The sequence below is a fragment of the Mustela nigripes genome, chromosome 18, assembly GCF_022355385.1.
Source record: "Mustela nigripes isolate SB6536 chromosome 18, MUSNIG.SB6536, whole genome shotgun sequence".
In the NCBI taxonomy this organism is placed as follows: Eukaryota; Metazoa; Chordata; class Mammalia; order Carnivora; family Mustelidae; genus Mustela; species Mustela nigripes.
In genome coordinates, this window is record NC_081574.1 from 38,046,126 (window position 1) to 38,065,964 (window position 19,839).

The following is a 19,839-nucleotide window of genomic DNA, read 5'->3' on the forward strand; positions in this document are numbered from 1 at the left end:
TGGGTTTTTAATGGCTACTCCCTGAGAAATTGAAGGTCTATGCACATACAGGGGATGTACGCTCTTCTTCCTACTAATAATTTTTACATTCTGATCGGGAAACTTCGGGGTGTGTCTTGCATGGGATCACTGTCCATCATGTGTCTCTCAGTGGGAAAAAAAATTCTCTTTGGTAAACCACACAGTGCAGAATGGGTTGTTTAGGAGATTAATAGGGTGCTGAATATACAAGAGGGGCTATATTCAAAACAACAACCACAAAGCTTCCTTGCTTTAAATTTGATAGGGGGCGCCTGGGTGGCTCAGTGGGTTAAGCCGCTGCCTTCGGCTGAGGTCGTGATCTCAGGGTCCTGGGATCGAGTCCCGCATCGGGCTCTCTGCTCAGCAGGGAGCCTGCTTCTCTCTCTCTCTCTGGCTGCCTCTCTGTCTACTTGTGATTTCTCTCTGTCAAATAAATAAATCTTTAAAAAAAAATAAATTTGATAGGAACACTGGAAAGATACGAAACTTATCTCTAGACTCTAGACTCTTTATTTAGCCTGTGGGTCAAAGCTTGAAACTAGGGTGTTTCTTAGGCCCTCAGTCGTGGAGGTGTAGAGAAGAGTGTTAGAACCTGGTCGTTAGCCAGGGAAGGTCTTTGTAAGGGAAGACGTCTCAGGAAGATGGCAAGGGAATGAATAACACACAGGATGTGGTAGGTATTCCATGGATATGTGCCAAATGCGTGGAAAATGGCTCCAACGTATTCCTTTCATTGGTTCATTCATTAAATAGATATAACATGGGTATGTGCTTGGGCAGGCACTGCTCCAGGTGCTGAATAAACATCATCAAGTAAAATGGATACCGTGCCTGCCATCATGGAGCTCAAGGAAAGGACAGACAGTGACAAATTCACAACACATTGTGGCAAGGGACATGAGGGAGCCAAAGAGGGTGCAGTGGTGGACAATCACACATGGGCAGAGACCATGTCTGTGAGAAGGTGGCATCTCAAGTGAGATGTGAGGTAGAGGGTAAGTGGGTGGTTGTAAGTGATTCTTTGGTGCTCACGTCATGATGGGAAAACCCTGTGAGAGAGCCACGTTCTGGATAAAGCACAGAGTCAACTTTCAGCCCTGTGTTGTGGGCATGGAGAATGGTTCGAGAACCCCTGTTCACTCAAAGCTGCCTTTGCTGCACCGGGCTGTGTAGACTATATGATGATTCCGGCTGTGGGATGCTAAGCCAGCTATTATGACTTTCCCATTAATTCGGGTTTCCCTCATGATTCTTACAGCCGCCGCAAGATTCCGATCAGTCGCGGAAAGTGAAGATGCCCTCCTCAGACACTTATTCCAAGGTTATCAGAAATGGGTGCGCCCTGTATTAAATTCTAATGACACCATAAAAGTATACTTCGGATTGAAAATATCTCAGCTCGTAGATGTGGTGAGTGGTCCTTGGCACGAAGCTGAAAAGAACGTGCATTCCTTAACCTGTTTGTGAGTCTAAGATTTCATTTTGATTTCTTTCCCCATGGCTGCCATTTCCATTTTAAAAATAGCTTCCTGTGAGAGAAAATCTGCCCCAAGAGGCCAGTGAAATGACCCGAGGAAGGAATGTGAAGTGTCGTGGAGTAAATTTTCATTGTGGCACTATTCGTGTGGAACCTTTTGCTGGGGGTTGGATGTGGTTGCTGGGACAGGCACTGTCCCTGGCGGGTTGGCTGAGCACCAGAAGGAGCACCCTGGGAAAAGCGAGGGGCAGGAGAGAAGGCAGAACCGAGCCCGCCCAGGGTTCATCATTGTTCCCCAGGCCAAGTCGGTGTCACCTGGACTGCATGAGGGTGTTGGGGGGAGGTGCCGGCAGGGAGAGAAGGCGGATGGTGCTGGCACCCGAGTAAGTGCCCAGTGAGCTCATCACCCTCTTGAATCCCCTCAGGATCCTGCATTTTCCCCTGCCCCACCCATACCTTAACATTCTCCACTCAAAGTGTTCCTGTTTCCCACTTCTGCCATGATTGGCATCCTGGGAAATCAGTGAACTTCAACAAGCCCATGACTGCAAAGTCATCCTGCAAAGTCCCATGACTGCAAAGTCCCCAGAGTTCCAGAATAACCCATCTTGCCCCAATCCCTGTCCCAACACTCACACACTCACCCACCCCAGCTGATTCAATGCCCAAAGATTCCTTCTAAAAAATCACACAAATCCAATCTCTGATTTAGTTCATATTCATTCTGCTTTGCCACCTTACCATGCTTTCTGGGTTATGCAATTTTAGATAAATATCACCACAATGAACTACTACTTGCTTTAATTATTATTTTTTTGTTTTAAGGAAAATATGCATAGTATTTTAGGATCCCAGGCTGTTTAACTGTTTCAGTTGAGAATCCTTTATACTTTGAATACTTCAAATGTATGTGTCAGAGAGGTCTTTCTGACAAAAGAAAAAAAAATCTAAAAGACAACTTCATTTACTTGAATTTACATCTTCCTAATTGTCACTTTCTTAGGATGAAAAGAATCAGCTGATGACAACAAATGTGTGGCTCAAACAGGTAACTGTCAGTGCAAGCATTATATCTGCTAACCTAATTATTTCCATGCTTTTCTATTTAGAAAGACACCCATTTGAAAAACAATTATTTTACAGAGCATATTGGGTTCCTTGGGGAGATATTTGGGAATGGCTGGGAAGGGCCCATTACTTAATTTTCCTTTGCGGGAGTTGGAGAGCAGAGAACAGGTGCTAGAAGCCCAGAGGCCTGCCTGGAGGGGACTCTCTGACACCGAGGCCTCGGCCCTGCTCCCTGGCTACCTGGAGAAGGGGGGGGGAGTTCCAGATTGCCACTGTCCCCCTCTTTAAGGTACCACATCTGGAATAGGCAATCAGCGATCTTAAATTCTCCCTCATCCCTACGGGTCCTCGGTGGGAGGAATGTTTCCTATGGCTCCCTAGAAAGAGAAACAGAGAGGGCAGAAGGCCTCTCACCATCAATTTCAGAACAACGTGAAGACAAAATGACAATATGTTTTCCTCATATAACTAAAAAGGCATTTTGAATAGGTTCAAATCCCTGCTTAGAGAGCTTGCGTTTAGTTCAACTGGGCCCTGTTTCCTAAAACCAGAAGCATCCGCTCGGAGGAGCTCGTCCTAGAATGATCAGGAAATAGCTACCCTTCAAAGCCCAATTTTGCATAGGTAATGGAAAGGAGAAAATATTGACACTTCTTTGATAGGAGGCGAAAAGTTTGGTCTCATTGTTTATTTTTGCTTGTTGTCGCTGTCGTCAGCAATTACTTGTTTGTTTGTTTTTCCCCTGAATGTCCAAGTAATTGTCTAACCTGATAGACTTAAAATCTTCCTGGTGAGGAATCTTAAATATCTCACTGAATTTTAACATACATACACTCTATTTTTGTTCATTTTTATTGAAATAAGTTAATTACCTTCAGGTTCAGGAGACATTGTTCCATTCTGCTAAGGGTATAGAAGCAGAAGGAGATTCCTTGGGCTTCCTTTATGTCATATTTCTCCCACTCAAAAACTTTGGTCAAAGTTAAAGAATTATTATCATCTTTACCACTCTCTATTCTGCTGATTCTTTAATTGGTAGATATCTTAGCAAGTTATGAAATGGATCTTTATTTTACTTGCGAATAAAGATGTCTAGGAGAAAATAGTAAGCTGGTAATACAGATAGAAGAATACAATTCAAATAAACATGTTTTTCTGTATACCCATCTCCTTCTTCCATGACGTAGCTTAGAGGCTGTAGAATTCAGAAATATTTTGAGTTAATAAAAATCAGTAAGAAGTGCTGTATTTGAGTTTGCAGGAGAGAGGATAAAAACTTTTAGAGTGCAAATGGGTTTAGGAAGTTAACAAAAATAGAGCAGACAAAAAACCTCTCAACTGCTTCACATACAAGTCCTTCTCCAACTGCTCCTTGAGATTAATCTTCCGTTAAGCTGTCACATAAAACAGCAATCCAGGGACTCTTGGCCTTCAAAATTTGTACTTTTCACTTTGCCTGAGATTTTGAAAGCATGAGGTCACTTCAGTGGAAGCAAACAAGAAGCCACGGCTCCTCAGACCTTAACTACGACTATGGAAGTGACTTCCAGCAAAGCTGGGCCACGAGAATCCCAGGGGCCTGGTGAAGGCCTCAGGTCAAGACAGGGTCACAATCTAAGCGCCTCCGGTACCCAACACAGAGCAAGAGAAATCCATAGGAATGGGGCAAGCTGATGCTTGGAAAAGCCAGCCTGGGGACTCAGGGTCCCATTTTCTAGAAGTAATGAGGATAACAGATTTTTTTTTCATTAAATTATAGTTGGTACACAATGTAACATTAGTTTCAGGTGTACAACATGGTGACCTTATGCCACACTCGCACAAGTGTTGCTCCCATCTGTCACCGTATACGCTATTACAATACCATTGACTACGCGTCCTACGCTGTATTTTTCATCCCCGTGACTTCTTTTTTTTTTTTTTAAGATTTTATTTATTTATTTGACAGAAAGAGATCACAAGCAGGCAGACAGACAAGCAGAGAGAGAGGGGAAATAAATAAAATCTTTAAAAAAAAATGGGTGTGTTATACAGATCTCAGTTTTAGAGTAGCTAATGATAATATCTAAGGATTATTAAAGCACGTCCTAAGTGTTAAGTCGCCGTGCTTGGGTGTGTCATAGGAATAAACTCAGTTCATTCTCACAACCACCCTATGAGGTAGGTCCTATTAGGATTCCCACTTTGCAGATGAGAAAACTGAACATTGGAGAACCGGAGTGACTTGTCCAAGGTTGGGCACTTAAGTGAAGTCGGGCTCAGATGAAGAAATCCTTCCCTTGCCTCGCACTAGGGCGTGGATGGAAGATGTCCAGTGCTCCCCTCAGTGCTGTCCCTCTGGAGACTAGCTCCTTCCTAGTCCTTGTCTTCTTCCTCTTTTCTTTTTTAAGATTTTTTTCATTTATTTATTTAACACAGAGAGAGAGAGAGACAGCAAGAGAGGGAGCACAAGCAAGGGCAGAGGGAGAGGGAGAAGCAGGCCTCCCGCTGAGCAGGGAGCCCGATGCGGGGCTCCATCCCAGGACCCTGGCATCATGACCTGAACTGAAGGCAGACGCCCCATGACTGAGCCACCCAGGCACCCCCAGTCCCTGTCTTCTAAGGTTTTGGTGCCTCAACCTCTGCGACATCTGGTCTAAAAAGGCATTTAGGAGGGAATGAAGTAAAGATTACTCCCTCTTCCATTCATTCCACAAGGTTTATTGAGAACCTACTAAGTGTCAGCCACTCTGCTAGATCCCAGGTATATGAAGAGTAAGATACAGCCCTGCCTTCAAGGAGAGGACACAGCGGAACTTGTGTGAAGAATAATGACGGCGATATAATAAACAAACACCCTAAGGAAAATCTACATAAGTACTGGGTCATTACAAAAAGAAAATCAGGGAAAGCTCCCAAGGGAAGAGGTATTTAAGTTAGGTCTTAGATGATCAGTAGAGGTTCCACAATCCAAAAAAGAAGAGAAGTTGTGAACCCCTGTATGCCCTTCCCAATCACTTAACTTCCCAAAGCTCTCACGCCAGAACAGACCTACAGGAAACTCTTCCCAGCCACCCTTGTATGTCTCAGCCAGAGCAAAGACCAAAACGAGAAACCCCTGTTCTTTTCTCATTTCCCACCCAGACACTGTAAAATGCTCCCTGATTCGCATCACAGAGAGAATAAAACTTCGTATTGAAACAAAAACGTGTTCCACACAGTTTCCGTAACTGAGATGCTCGGTTGGTTTTTTTTAATGCAATTCTTCTGTCTTATCCTCTATTTCCATAGTTCTTCTCTGGTATATTTAGATGTTCTTCCTCCATCCTCTTAACCAAAGAGCTTTATCGAGCACAAATTTAGTGACATCCTGAGAAAGACCTAAAAATAGAAAGCTATTTTTATTTTATTGATCTTATTTTGGAAACTCATTTGTCTTCCTCCTTCCTACTTCCAGGGAGTAATCAAAACCCCATAAATCATAAATAGATTATTAACACTGACTCACTAAAACTACATGAGAAAGTACTTAGTGCCTCACTGCTCAGATTCTGCTCCGTCACGTTCAAGGTTAGGAAAACTGCATTGCAAACACCTTAAAGGAAAATGGGATATGAAACCACCCTTTCTTTGATGATAAAGGGTTGAACCCCTGGCCTAGAGACTGTCATGTGAGCAATCTCTAAGACAACAGATGTCAAAATTACTCACTCAACAGCATTTACTGGGCACCTACTATGCACTGGGCACGGCGTGTAAGACGCTGGGCTAGGCACCGTCAGGTGTTAACACCAATAAGACAGTAAGATTCTGAGCAACCGCACTTCATTACAGCTGAGAGCACGTTGCTGTCCTACCCCCTTCATTTTCCCCAAGGAAAAGAAAACTGCCTGAATGTCTGCCAAGGCCAGCATCTCAAAGTAGCCTTGTTTCTCCAACAGCTGGTTCCCCTTTTACACCAACCAAAAGTTCAGCAAACATATGCAGGCCTCAGAGGCTAGACCCCTGGAGCTGGTCTTGAAGGAGAAATCAGAAACAAACCTGCCATGGAAGGCTTGGCCTTGCTCTAAAGGTCAGGGGGATCTTCGCTCAAGTCTAATACCTTCCACCACCTGTATCTCTGACCTTTACTCAGCATCTTCTCCTTTCTTCCTTTCTTCTCCCAGCCTCATTCAGACCTTAGCAAAGGAGGCCGGTTGGGTGGACCCTGAGTGAAAGTTGAGGAGGAATTAGGAGTTAGGAATCCGAAATCCTGCTATGTAAATCTGGGCAAGTCATTTTGCCTCTCAGACCCTCAGTCTCTTCATCTATAAAAGAGAGGCGATGCCTAGCTCACAGTGTTGTTAAGAGGTAAAATGCGATCGTGTGTGTGAATGCGACTGGTATATTATCTGGTGTGTAGTGGGGACTCAATAAATGTCATGTCCTCCTGCCACCTTTGGAGGCTTTTTCATCCTTATTGTCAAGTCTCATTTCTTGGCCCTGACCACTTATGGTCATGATGCGAGTATGAGATACATAATATGGCATGTTGTTTTCTTTAAGAACCAACATTAACTTGTTTTAAAAATTTCACACTTGAGGGCACCTGGGTGGCTCAGTCAGTTAAGTATCTGCCTTTGGCTCAGGTCGTGACCACAAGGTCCTGGGATGGAGCTGCATATCGCACCTCACATCGGACTGCCTGCTCATCAGGGAGTCTGCTCCTCCCTCTCCCCCTCTCCCCCGCCCGGCACTAGTGCTTTCTTTCTCATTCTCTCTCTCAAATAAATAAATCAAATCTTAAAAAAAAAAAGAAGATTTTCACACTTGATTTTTAGATAACTGAAGATCCCAGGGATGTCCCAGAGGCTACAAATCAAGGCACGACTTGTTCCTTACCATCTTTTGGACTTAGTATTAAACTAAGAATAAGTAGGAGAATTTTTGTTGTTGTTTTTTTTTTTTCAGTGAAAAGTCTTTGATTTCAGTTTAAGTGAAATTTTATTCTGGATATTAGCCAGACATCTATGAGTGATATTTCAGATAATGTATATAAGAAAAATAATTTAAGGGAATATAAATACATAAAAATTAATAATAATTTAAATAAATAAATAATAATTTAAATAAATAAAATAAAAATAAATAAAAATTAAGGGAATATATATGATGTGGATTTGAAATTGCACTTTTCACAATTAAGAAAGCTATTTTCCCCTCTTTTTCTCAGTCACAGATTAACTTTGCTCTTTGGCCCCTGACGTAGCCTGTGCTCTCCTGTTCCCTGCAATGACACAGCTCTCCACTGGAGAACTGCTTCGTGATAGTGCTGATGTTTGTCAACGGCTTTGAGAATGTTGGCTGGAACATGCTATATGAACACAGGGTATTATTTGTAATCTCTTACTTGAAGAAGGGAGAGACAGGAGATTAGTCTCCAGATGCCCCCAGGCTTTCAAAGAGAATAGGAAGTAACCAGAAGGTCTCAGAGCTCCTTAGCCAAGACAGAGGTTGGGGGCTCTGAACCCTCACCCTGACACTCTGACCTAGCACGTGTTGTGGTCCTGGGACATGGGGCTCTGTCTGCATCATGATGGATGTGTATGTTGGTAGAAATTCAAGGAACCCCTCTGGACGGATGTGGCAGGGAGAATCTCTGATTCCCCAGGTCTGGTTCTGAAGGACACCTCAGAAAGGAGTACAGTCAGTAAAGGACCATACAGATGGAGGACTCAGGGATTCTGACTCCAATTCAGTACACTTGCTCTTCTGGGTACTCCAAAGTCAACAGCATTGACCAAAGCCCCATTTGGCCTCTTTCTCTTTACTGGTCTGGGATGAAACCTAGGGGATACCTGGGTGGCTCAGGTGGTTAAGTGTCTCTCTTCGGCTCAGGTCATGATATGGGTCCTAGGATCAAGCCCCTCATTGGGCCCCTTGTTCAGTAGAGAGTCTGCTTCTCCCTCGCCTGCTGCTTCCCTCTGCTTGTTCTCTCTCTCTCTCTGACAAATAAATGAATCAAATCTTAAAAAAAAAAAAAAAAGAAAAGAAACCTAAATCACTGCAGATCTCTTTATGTCCTCCTTGAGGATCCAATGCACCCCTCCTTCATGTTCACTCATTTCTGCCCCAGCACCTTCCCAAGCCCCCTTCCTTCTCCCTGCCTCACGCTGCCACTCACTGCCCCTCCTTACCATTCAGGGCTCAACTTCTGAAGGTTGTCTTCTCAGAACTACCTTCCCTGTCCACCCTAATGTTCCCTGCCATTATATCCAAATGGCACCCTCTTCAGAGCAATGACCACTAGGTGTGCTCATTTGTTTCTGAGTTGGCCCCAGGCCAGGAATACAGAGCAGCAGCGGTATGCTCTGTGTGAGTACATGCCTTGCATACTTGTGGAATGCATCATTCCCCCCCAGACCGTGAGCCCAATAAAACACCACTGCTCTGTTCTCTCTGGCTGCAGCTGTTCATTCTGCAGTTAGAGATCTGGTGAGCAAGGCAAACCTTTCTGACCCAAAAGTCCCACACCCTAGGGCTTGCCCTAGTTCCCTTAGAACAGCTTGTAAAACCAGGTATGTGTTTGCTGGGATTTGCAAGAAGGCAGGAGCCCCAGCGTTGTAGCTATCCACCCTCCCTACAGGGTGGAACCAGGCATGGGAAAAGACAGCTGTGCCTGGAGCGGAGAGGACACTGTATCCAAGAAGCAGGCAATTTTGTTTGCAGCAATCTTCACATTCCAAATGGAGGAAGTATAAGATTGGACTCTGTGGCTGAACTCACCAACATTGTCCATTCAAGACAAGCCAGTTCATAAGCACACAGTTCCAGCCAATCTGCCCAAGTCTGTGTCTGCACCTGGGGCTCACCACCTGCCTTCTGGCAGCCCACTGCTTGTTTGAGAGCTACTCAGATTCTCCCAGGATCACTGAGAACTTTTCAGTTGCGCATGACAGAGAATGCAACCCAGACTGGCTTCAGCAAAAATAGAATGTATTGGCTTTCACAGCCTAGAAAGTAGAGGGACAAGGCCAGCATTACATGCAGCTTGATCCAGGGGCTCAAGCACTATTTGGTGTTCCCTGTGCATGTCTCTGGGCTCCTCGTCCTCTGGATGACCCCAATCTAATCTCAGCCCTCCTCTAGTGGCCGTATCAGCTTCAGCCTCAAAGTGCTACCTGTGTTCAAGTTCAGCAAGAGAGAGAATGGCCAACCTCTTTTCCAGTTGTTCCAGAAGATTCATGCTATCCCACTTTTTTGTTTCCCATTTGGTCACCTGCCATCTCTGAAGATCACAGTGGGCAGGTGTGAGGTACAGCCCCCTTTCTGGGGCAGAAGGAAGAGTTAGATCCACCCACATCTGGTGAGTGACAGTGCAGTAGGTAGTTCCCCAAGAGGAAACTGGGGTGCTCTTACCAGCAGCAAGGCAGGTGAACTTGAGGCAGCAAGCAACATACATCCACTTTATTTCTGAATTCATTTTTCTCCTCTTTCTATAAAGAGCTCTTGACATGCCACTTTCTTCTCGAATGAAGTCTTGCCTAAGTGGAGGTCAGCTGAAGGCTCCTATCATTAACAGTTCCTCTTCATCTTGTAATTTCTCTTCCCTTGGTTGTCCACGAACTTAGACACAGTGTAACATGTCTATTTGCATAATTCCTTCACCTTTGGACAGATATTTTACCATTAAGGCCAACCAGATTTTCTGTTGTTATTATCTTCATATTCTTTTTTTAACAGAGGAAAAGATGGAATAAGCTACTGTTTTAGCTTGAGTACAAAGTTAATAAGCCTTACAACGTTCAACACTGGAAACATCCTTGAGAGTGGAGCCACCGAAAGCTTCAACAAACCATTGACATTATGAAGAATTTTAAGTCACAAATTTTTTCACCCTAAGGTAGCATGGGAAGAGGGAAAAGAGTACAGGATATGGCTTTTGCTGGACCATGGCACACCTCCAGGGAGTGCCCTTCATGTCCTAGTCAATGTGGAAGGCACTTCCTGGACTTAAGATGCCCTTAGCATACCCAGTCATATACAACAGACTTGATCCTGTTTTCCCTACTGATCAGCTGTGTGGCCTGGGACAAGTCACTTGAACCCTCTGAGCCACAGGTCCCTCATCTAATATAGCACTATTAATAGGTCATTGTAGGTTATTAAAGAAATCAGCATTAATAAATATAAAGCACTTAGGTCAATGCCTGGCACATCATCGGCACTTGGTAACTTCTCTACTTTGCCATTTTTATTCTATTATCAGCACAGCCACAAAATAGGTTTTTAATGTATGTTACAGTTGTACTGAAAAATCATAGAAACACTCCCAAAGAAAAGAACTCCCACCGCTAAGAGGGTAATGTATGTGTTGCTTTCCTCTCTTGTAATTAGCCCAAATTTGTGTTAGATATTTGGTGAATTATTGGAATGTAGTTTTTACATCTACAAACAAATGTTGTTTTAACAATGCTTTAGTAGCAAAAACATAAAGGTGCCTGCCACCTATTTCACTGACTTTGTCTTTTCTCAAGGAAACCTCACTGTATTTTTATTTGAATTCAAACATCAGGAAAACAGTTAGAGAGACACCCTCCTTGCCAGGACATCCTTATTCTTTGTAAGGCAGTGGTCTACCTATTTTTTTTTCTTATATAACAAGAAGAAGTATTACATAAAACTGTGATACATTAAGACTATGTGGGGTGGATCCAAAGAATGCAAGGCTGGTTCAACATCTGAAAATCAATCAATATTGGGGCACCTGGCTGGCTCAGTCGGTTAAGCATGTGACTCTTGACCTTGTGGTCTTGAGTTTGAGCCCCACGTTGGGTGCGCAGCCCACTTAAGGGGAAAAAAAAAAAAAGGAAAAGGAAAAGAAAATCAATCAATATAATTCATTTCATTAAGAGACTAAAGAATAATCTTGTAATTATCTCCATAGAAGATGGAAAGCTTTTTATTTAACTGAGGATCTGTTTGTGATTAAGAAAAAAAGAATCTTAGGGCTCCTGGGTAGCAGCTGTTGAGTGTTCAACTCTTGATTTTGGCTCACATGTTTATATCAGGGCTGTGGGATCCAGCCCAGTGTAGGGCTTCACACTGGGCTGGGAGTCTGCTTGGGATTCTCTCTTTCTCCCTCTCCCCCTTTCCTCACTCACACTCTCTCTCTTTCACTCTCAAATAAATAAATCTGTAAAAAAAAAAAAAAAAAAAACTCAGCAAACCAGAAATAGGAAGAATCTTCCTTAATCAAATAAAAGGCATTTAAGAAGACCAGCAGCTAATGTAATACTTAATGGTGAATAACTAAATGCTTCCCACCCAAAATTAAGAACAATGAGAGGGGGCGCCTGGGTGGCTCAGTGGGTTAAAGCCTCTGCCTTCAGCTCAGGACATGATCTCAGAGTCCTGGGATCGAGCCCCACATCGGGCTTTCTGCTCCACGGAGAACCTTCTTCCTCCTCTCTCTCTGCCTGCCTCCCTGCCTACTTATGATCTCTGTCTGTCAAATAAATAAATAAAATCTTTAAAAAAAATTTCATAAAAATAAAAAGAACAATGCGAGGATATCTACTCTCCCACTCCTATTTAATGTCATACCGAAGGTCCTAGCCAGTGATTAAACACAAGGAAAATACAATAAAAGGCATTCAGATTGGGCACCTGGGTGGCTTAGTGGATTAAAGTCTCTGCCTTCAGCTTAGGTCATGATCCCAGGGTTCTGGGATCGAGCCCTGCATCAGGCTCTCTGCTCAGCAGGGAGCCTGCTTCCTTCTCTCTCTGCCTGCTTCTCTGTGATCTCTGTCTAATAAATAAATAAATAAAATATTTTTTTAAAAAGGGCATTCAGATTGGAAAAAAAGAAATAGAGTTTTCTATTTGTAAATGATGTAATTGTTGACGTAGAAAATCTACCAAAAAACTTCTAAAATTAAATGAGTTTAAACAAGGTCACAGGATACATACAAGGTCAACACACAAAAATCAATTGTTTATTTATATTCTAGCAATGAACAATTGGATTTTTTCTCTTGATGTCAAAGTACCATTTACAATAACGTCAAAAAACATTAAATACTTAGGTATAACTCTAACTGAATATGTACAGGGTCTAATAAGCTGAAACTACAAAACACTGATTAAAAACATCAAAGAAGACCTAAACACATGGGGTGAGAAATGATTTTCCTAGGTCAGAAATCTCAATATTGTGATGTCAGTGCTCCCCAAACCAATCTATAGATTCAAGACAACCACAGTTAAAATTTCAGAAGGATTTTTCTTATAGATAGCAACAAACTGATTTAAAATTTTATGGAGAAAAGCAAAGAAACAAGAATAGCCAAAATGATTTGAAAAGGGGGAATACAGTTGGAGGACTCACACTATAGAATTTCAAAACTTACTGGAAAGTGATGGTTAAAAGAGAGTGGTACTGGGAAAAGGAGGGACACAGATTAACAAGACAGAACAAAGAGCCCATAAATAGACCCACACAGTTAACAGTTAGTTGATTTTTGACAAACATGTATAGGTAACCCAATGGAGAATATTTAGTCTTTTCAACAAAAGGTACAGGAACGATTGGACAGCCATATGAGAAAAAAACCAAAAACCTCATTCACACCATAATTAAAAAATTAACCAAAATGGATTTTAGATCTAAATGTACAACCCAAAACTATAAAATCTCTAGAAGAAAACATGGAAGAAAAATTTCTGTGACCTTAAGTTCAGCAAGTATTTCTTAGGTATGAGGTAATTCATAAAAGATAAAATTGGTAAAATAAACTTCATCCAAGTGTAGAACTTCTATCTTGTGAAAGACACTGATTAGAGAATTAAGAAACTACAGACTGTGGGAAGCTATTTGCAACTCAAATATTTGATGAGAGGCTTTTATCCAGGATATATAAAGAAGTCTAAAAACTCAGTAAAAAAAACAAACAGCGTGATTTAAAAAACATGCAAAAGATTTAACAGCCACTTCACCAAATAAGATATACAGGTGACAAAAAAGTACATGAAGAAATACTCAACACCATTAGTCATTAGGAAAATGCATATTGGAAACCGAGAATACAATTTCACAACCCTTCTAACCAAAGTAAAAAAAGGAGACAATACCAAGCACTGGAGAAGGTGCCAAAGAACCGGGTGTCTCGTACGTTGTTAGTGGGAATGCAAAATGAGACAGCTACTCGGGGACACAGTTTCATATAAAGTTGAATGTACACTTAGGATATGGCCCAGCCATCCCACTCCTGGGTATTAACCCAAAAGAAGAAAAGAATGCTTTCTACTCAAAAAGCTGCACAAAATGTTTATAGTGGCTTTGTTTGTAATCATTAAAAACTATAAGAATCCAAACATCCTACCCAGAGAATGGATAAATCAATTGTGGTATATTCATACAAGGGAAAAACTACAACTAATAAAAATGAACAAATTACTAATATAGAAGAATCTAAGATGCATTATGGTAAATAAAAGAAATCAGGATCGAAAGGCTGTCTACCTTATGATCAGTTCTATTTTTATGACCAAAGGCAGCATTATAGGAGGATCAGAAAGTAGATCCTGGTTGCCTGGGGTGGGGAAGGGGAGGAGTTGATTACAAAGGAGCAGCACAAGGAAAACTTTTTTGGGCAACAGAGTTGTTCTTGTACCTTCACGGTGGTAGAGATTACACAAATGTTTGCGTATAGAACCATACGCAAAGAGTGAACTGTATTGTATGTCAATTTTTAGAAAGTAAACAGAGTGCAAGGGAAACAAAGAATTCCTTTCCACGTTTCTAAGATTGAGACCTGCTGCTGGTAGTACAAGTCTCCTTAGCAGGAGACAAATTATTCATAGAAAGGAAAATGTATTTGCTTTTCAAAATAGGCAGAGGAGGAGGAAAAATGAGAGAAGCCTGTGAGTACCAAGTAAACATGATAAATACTTTATAAGTTTGGGCTCTTAAACTGTCCATCTTCATGTGCATGCTTTTCCATAAATAGGCATGCAGTCTTTTATCCTTTAGATCATAGCTTTTTAATGACCCATATCATTTTCAATTTGTTTTTCCAGGATCAAGCCTCACAAATATTGTCTAGGATAGACAACGTCATATCTGGGGTGTACGGTCTCGTACTTTTTCAGGCATCATGCATATTTCAATACTTCACCATCTAGTGAAGTTACCCATCTGCTGACTCCTGATTTTTTAATGACAGGAAGGCTTGCACTGGGCACACTCTTCAGACTTTCTGAAATGTCACTTAATATTATCCTACATCATTACTCAGCTGTCTACATGAGGGACAGTAGGATAGAAGAATTTAATTTTCAGGTCAGATTTCATCAGATTCTGGACCCAAATCTTTTTAAGAAAGTCCATCCTGCTATAATTGGATCATCCATACATCATCCTCTTGACCTTCATAATCCAATCAATTAGGGGTCAGGTTTGTTAACCTGGGTCCATTAGCTCCTGTAAAATATGCTAAATGATTTCATTCTATTATGAGGAAAAATATGTAGGTATCTGGAGGCTAACAATATTAGGGATATAATTTAAAACTATAATTGGGTGGTCACAAAATAAATTCAGATTAGAACTTAAAAGGAAATTCTTGGAAAATATTTTTTCATTGGATTAAAGTTATAATGTCATCAAGACTAGTCAGTGGATACTGAATGTTTCATAATAACATAGTGGGTGGATGTTTGCTCAAGACTCTTGAGTGATATTCAAAATTGTTTGTGCCCATTATCATGAGATGAAAATATTACTGGACCAACTCTTCTAGAATAAACTGAGTTAGAATTATCATTGCTTTTCTTTTGCTTCTTAAGAGAAAATAGGCTGAAAAAAAAAAAAAGAGAGAAGAAGCTGAAAAAATAGATCACAGATCAGTGGTGTTTGTTGCCAGGACTCTTCATTGGGAGGTAGATATATGGCAACTTTGGAAATCCCAGGTAGGATGGCCGTGTGGGCCTGGGCAAGATTGGAGGCCAGGCTAGTTCAACCTGTATCTTGAGAAGTGTAATGAACCACAGGCAAGGTCGTAAGATCTAAAATGGATGGATTTCCTTTTTAAATAAAACACTGGGATTTGGTAAATAAACATAAATTTGAAGATTCCAAAGTCCAATACACTGAATTTTCAGAATGAAATGACAGTGCGCTCCTTTGATGCAGGAATGGACAGACCACAAATTACGCTGGAATCCTGATGAATACGGTGGAATTCGTTCAATTAAAGTTCCATCAGAATCTCTCTGGCTTCCTGACATAGTTCTCTTTGAAAAGTAAGTATCCCAGAAGAAAAATACCCTGGTCCACTGAGGACCAGAGATGGAAAAGCCTGACTTTGGCAAAATAATTAAGAGAAATGTACAACTTTGAGTAAGAAGAGAACCGTTTCTTTTCTAAAATATTGTTTTGATTCTGTGGTAGAAGAGTAATAAATGTGAAAAATAGAGGGACGGGTGGGCAAAGACCCAACTCATCAGTGTTCAACCGCTTTCACCACAGCGCCGATGGCCGGTTCGAAGGCTCCCTCATGACCAAAGCCATCGTGAGATCCAACGGCACGGTCATCTGGATGCCCCCCGCCAGCTACAAAAGCTCATGCACCATGGACGTCACGTTTTTCCCATTCGACCGGCAGAACTGCTCCATGAAGTTCGGGTCGTGGACTTACGATGGAACCATGGTTGACCTTGTTCTGATCAATGAAAATGTTGACAGAAAGGACTTCTTCGATAATGGAGAATGGGAGATCCTCCATGCAAAAGGGATGAAGGGCAGCAGGAGAGACGGCGTCTACTCCTATCCGTTCATCACATACTCGTTCGTCCTGCGCCGCCTGCCCCTGTTCTACACGCTCTTCCTGATCATCCCCTGCCTGGGGCTATCTTTCCTGACTGTGCTCGTGTTCTATCTCCCTTCTGATGAAGGGGAAAAGCTGTCCCTGTCAACCTCAGTGCTGGTTTCCCTGACTGTGTTCCTCCTGGTCATTGAGGAAATAATCCCGTCTTCCTCCAAAGTCATTCCTCTCATTGGGGAGTACCTGTTGTTCATTATGATTTTCGTGACCCTGTCGATTATTGTGACTGTTTTCGTGATTAACGTTCACCACAGATCCTCTTCCACTTACCACCCCATGGCCCCCTGGGTGAAACGACTGTTTCTGCAAAAACTTCCTACATTGCTTTGTATGAAGGACCACGTGGATCGCTACTCTTTCCCAGATAAAGATGAAAGGCAGCCAGTGGTGAAAGGTAAAACTCTAGAAAAAAGGAAACAGAGACAGGTGAGTGATGGAGAAACCGTTCTTGTTGCTTTCTTGGAAAAGGCAGCTGATTCCATCAGGTACATCTCAAGGCATGTGAAAAAGCAGCATTTCATCAACCAGGTGAGTCCATCCCAACAGGGCCACCAAAGTGTGCAAGAACCAACATTCCCACATCTCTTGACAATACAGTGTTTAGACGTGACACTGTTAACTCTCTGCTTTTCACATGTACAATGTTAAGTGAGCCCTGACATCTGTAAGAATCTTAATATGGATTTTTAGGATGCATTCACAGAAACAGAAGGAGCGAAAGTGAAGGAAGTGTAAATTATGCACCATTCCTTATAATTAGACAGGATTCTATTTAAAATAATTTAATTTTACATTTTAAGTTGGTTATCCCGGTCTCTGGTAATATATCTCTCATTTTTAGTGCGATGATGGTTATTTCCATCTGTAGTATTTGGAAATAAAGGAACAGAATTTGGGGATTAATATACAGAAGAATAGAATAGATTTGGGGATTAACATAATCCTAAAATAGACAAATGATCCCAATAATAGACAAAGAACCCCAACAAAAGGCAAAGACTACAGACAAAATAGACAAAACAAAAGACAAAAAAATTCCAATAATAGACAAAAGAACAGAATAGATTTTGGGATTAATATACAAATATAGTGTGCCAACAGATAGAATACTGTTCCTTTGGTGAGAGAAAAGGGCATAGTTATTTAGCTTACAGATTAAAAAAAAAGAAGAAGAAAGAAGTGTGGTGAGACTGTGGATTTCAGACTCAAGGCAATTGTGGACTCAGATAGTATCTGCTGCTTAAAACAAGTTACAGACCAATTTAGAGCGTTCGATTACTTTACTCTAAAGTCAGTGAAAATTAGTGCCAAGAGCCTGATCCCATAAACAAAATTATGAAAGAATTTCTTATTTTTATTTATTTATTTAAATTTAATTAGCCAACACATTGTACATGATTAGTTTCAGATGTAGTGTTCAATAATTCATCAGCTGTGTATAAGGCCCAGTGCTCATCATATCATGTGCTGAAAGAATTTTTATAAAGAAATATCCTTCTATTATTCTATCTAGATGCTACCTAGTATATTGTCTCTCACTATTTGCTCTGTTTTTCATCTACTGAAAAACATTTTTAAAGCATTAGGAAAAATGCTGGTATAGAACAGACATTTCGGCTTTTCTTAGGGTTGTTTGTTGTTGTTTCTTTACAGTGTTTAAAAATTCTAATTCCAAGATTCAAATAGCCTTTTAAAAAATTATAGAAGTAACACCTTATTAGGGTAAGGAATTTGGAAATTACAAAAAACATAAACAAGAAAATTAAAATCATTAACAATCCCAGTACTTAAGGTTGACACTTGAAACATTCCCATGTGTCTTCTTTGTGTTTTTCCCCCAGAGTTTTACTCCTAAAGCTCTATGTGTGCTGAATACTTTCAGGCTCTCCATCAGTACCTACGCCCCTTCGAGAATTCCTGTTCGGTTCCATCTTTACAAACTCCCCACAGAAGAGAAATGGAACATTTCTTTTCCTTCGAAAGGGAACTAGCCCCTGTCCTCCACACCTCTCAACTTGTTCGTGCTCTGACCTTGTTCTGATAGCGTCCTGCCCACTGTCCCCTAACTTCCCTTCCTCCAAAGGGACCCGGTCTCCCCTCCCCCTTATGGATTGCCATCCTGTCCTGATCACCGCTGTCCTTGGTGGCTTCCGGGCATTCCCGAGGTGCAGCAGCCACACTCACATGCGTTTTTGAGAACAGAAGCCCTGCACATCTGAGTATTACCCCTTTCCGATCCCTGGAAGTGAGTTCAGAACAGTTGCCCTGCATCTTGAAAGGAAGGCATCTTTTTCTCTTTTGCAGGTGGTTCAAGACTGGAAATTCGTAGCCCAAGTTCTGGACCGAATCTTTCTGTGGCTCTTTCTGATAGTGTCAGTTACCGGCTCCGTTCTGATCTTTATTCCTGCTTTGAGGATGTGGCTCCACAGTTCCCACTAGCAATCCAGAGCCGTCTAAAATACTATAAAGACAAAATTACACCTTAGGACTGACCTCCAGCTAGCTGTACATACAGTATCCAAATGCATGAGCTGCTTAGAAGGGCCTGGGTGGGACTCAGGGAAACTGAACATTGGCAAATGTGGGTTTGCCCACCGTAAACTCATTGCCACTGGAGCTCCTCAGGGACCCTGCCTTGGCTTCCCCAGACGTTCAGGGACTCGTAGGTTCCAGGCCTGACATCACAGCCAGAACGCACTAGGCGTGTTGCTGGTGGACTGGAGGAGCCCCCAGAGAGCTGCACTGAGGCCCCGCCAAGGACGCACACTGGGAATTCAAGACTGTCTCCTCCTGGTCAAGCTCTTTGTTTGCTCAGACCTGGGCCTCCTGCATCCGCTGGTGTCCTGGGTGGTTTTGCCCGAGTTTGCAGACTGGTGCTGTGTGTCATGTTGCTGCAAATCTCAACAACCATCAGGGGGAATTGCCTTGCTTGGACAGACCTGGCACAGCACACTGGTTTTCACGAAGATTCCAAGATGTCTGGTAACTGAAGTCCCTCTCCTCTCCCTACAAACATGGTATTTGTTGAAAATAATCTCTCTTGTGGCACCTGGGTGGCTCAGTCGTTAAGCAGCTGCCTTCAGCTCAGGTCATGATCCCAGAGTCATGGGAAACAAAACAAATCTGGGGTAAAAGAACAATTGCTTCAAGCTAAGATTCAGTTGTTTCCATACCTCGGCTATGGTGGATAATACTGCAGTGAACGCAGGCGTGTGGATATTTCTTTGAGAAAATGATTTTGTTTCCTTTGGACACACACAGAAGTGGATGGATGACATCGTAGTTCTATTCCCCATTTCCTGAGAAACCTTATAACTTTTTTTTATAGGAACCATACCAATTTCCATTCCCACCAACGCGCCAGAAGGTTTCCTTTCCTTCACATCCTCACCAGGGGTTTGGTACCTCTTGTCTTTCTTACAACAGCCG

General features: G+C 42.0%; 1 protein-coding gene across 1 annotated transcript; it reads left to right on the plus strand.

The window, feature by feature from the left end:
* Positions 1-958: 958 nt before the first annotated feature.
* CHRNB3 (cholinergic receptor nicotinic beta 3 subunit) lies at positions 959-18,849 on the plus strand. The gene is made up of 6 exons (XM_059384221.1): positions 959-1,016; positions 1,280-1,431; positions 2,502-2,546; positions 15,720-15,829; positions 16,056-16,938; positions 18,715-18,849. Exons 1-6 carry the CDS (start codon positions 959-961, stop codon positions 18,847-18,849), a joined length of 1,383 nt encoding a protein of 460 aa, XP_059240204.1.
* Positions 18,850-19,839: the final 990 nt, after the last annotated feature.

Excerpts from the sequence above, each read along its gene's own strand:
- CHRNB3 (XM_059384221.1), top strand. The coding sequence starts at position 959 with ATGGGCAGAGACCATGTCTGTGAGAAGGTGGCATCTCAAGTGAGATGT. Across the intron at positions 1,017-1,279 it reads AGTGAGATGTGAGGTAGAGG|CCGCCGCAAGATTCCGATCA; the intron begins GTAAGTGGGTGG and ends TGATTCTTACAG. Across the intron at positions 16,939-18,714 it reads AGCAGCATTTCATCAACCAG|GTGGTTCAAGACTGGAAATT; the intron begins GTGAGTCCATCC and ends TCTCTTTTGCAG.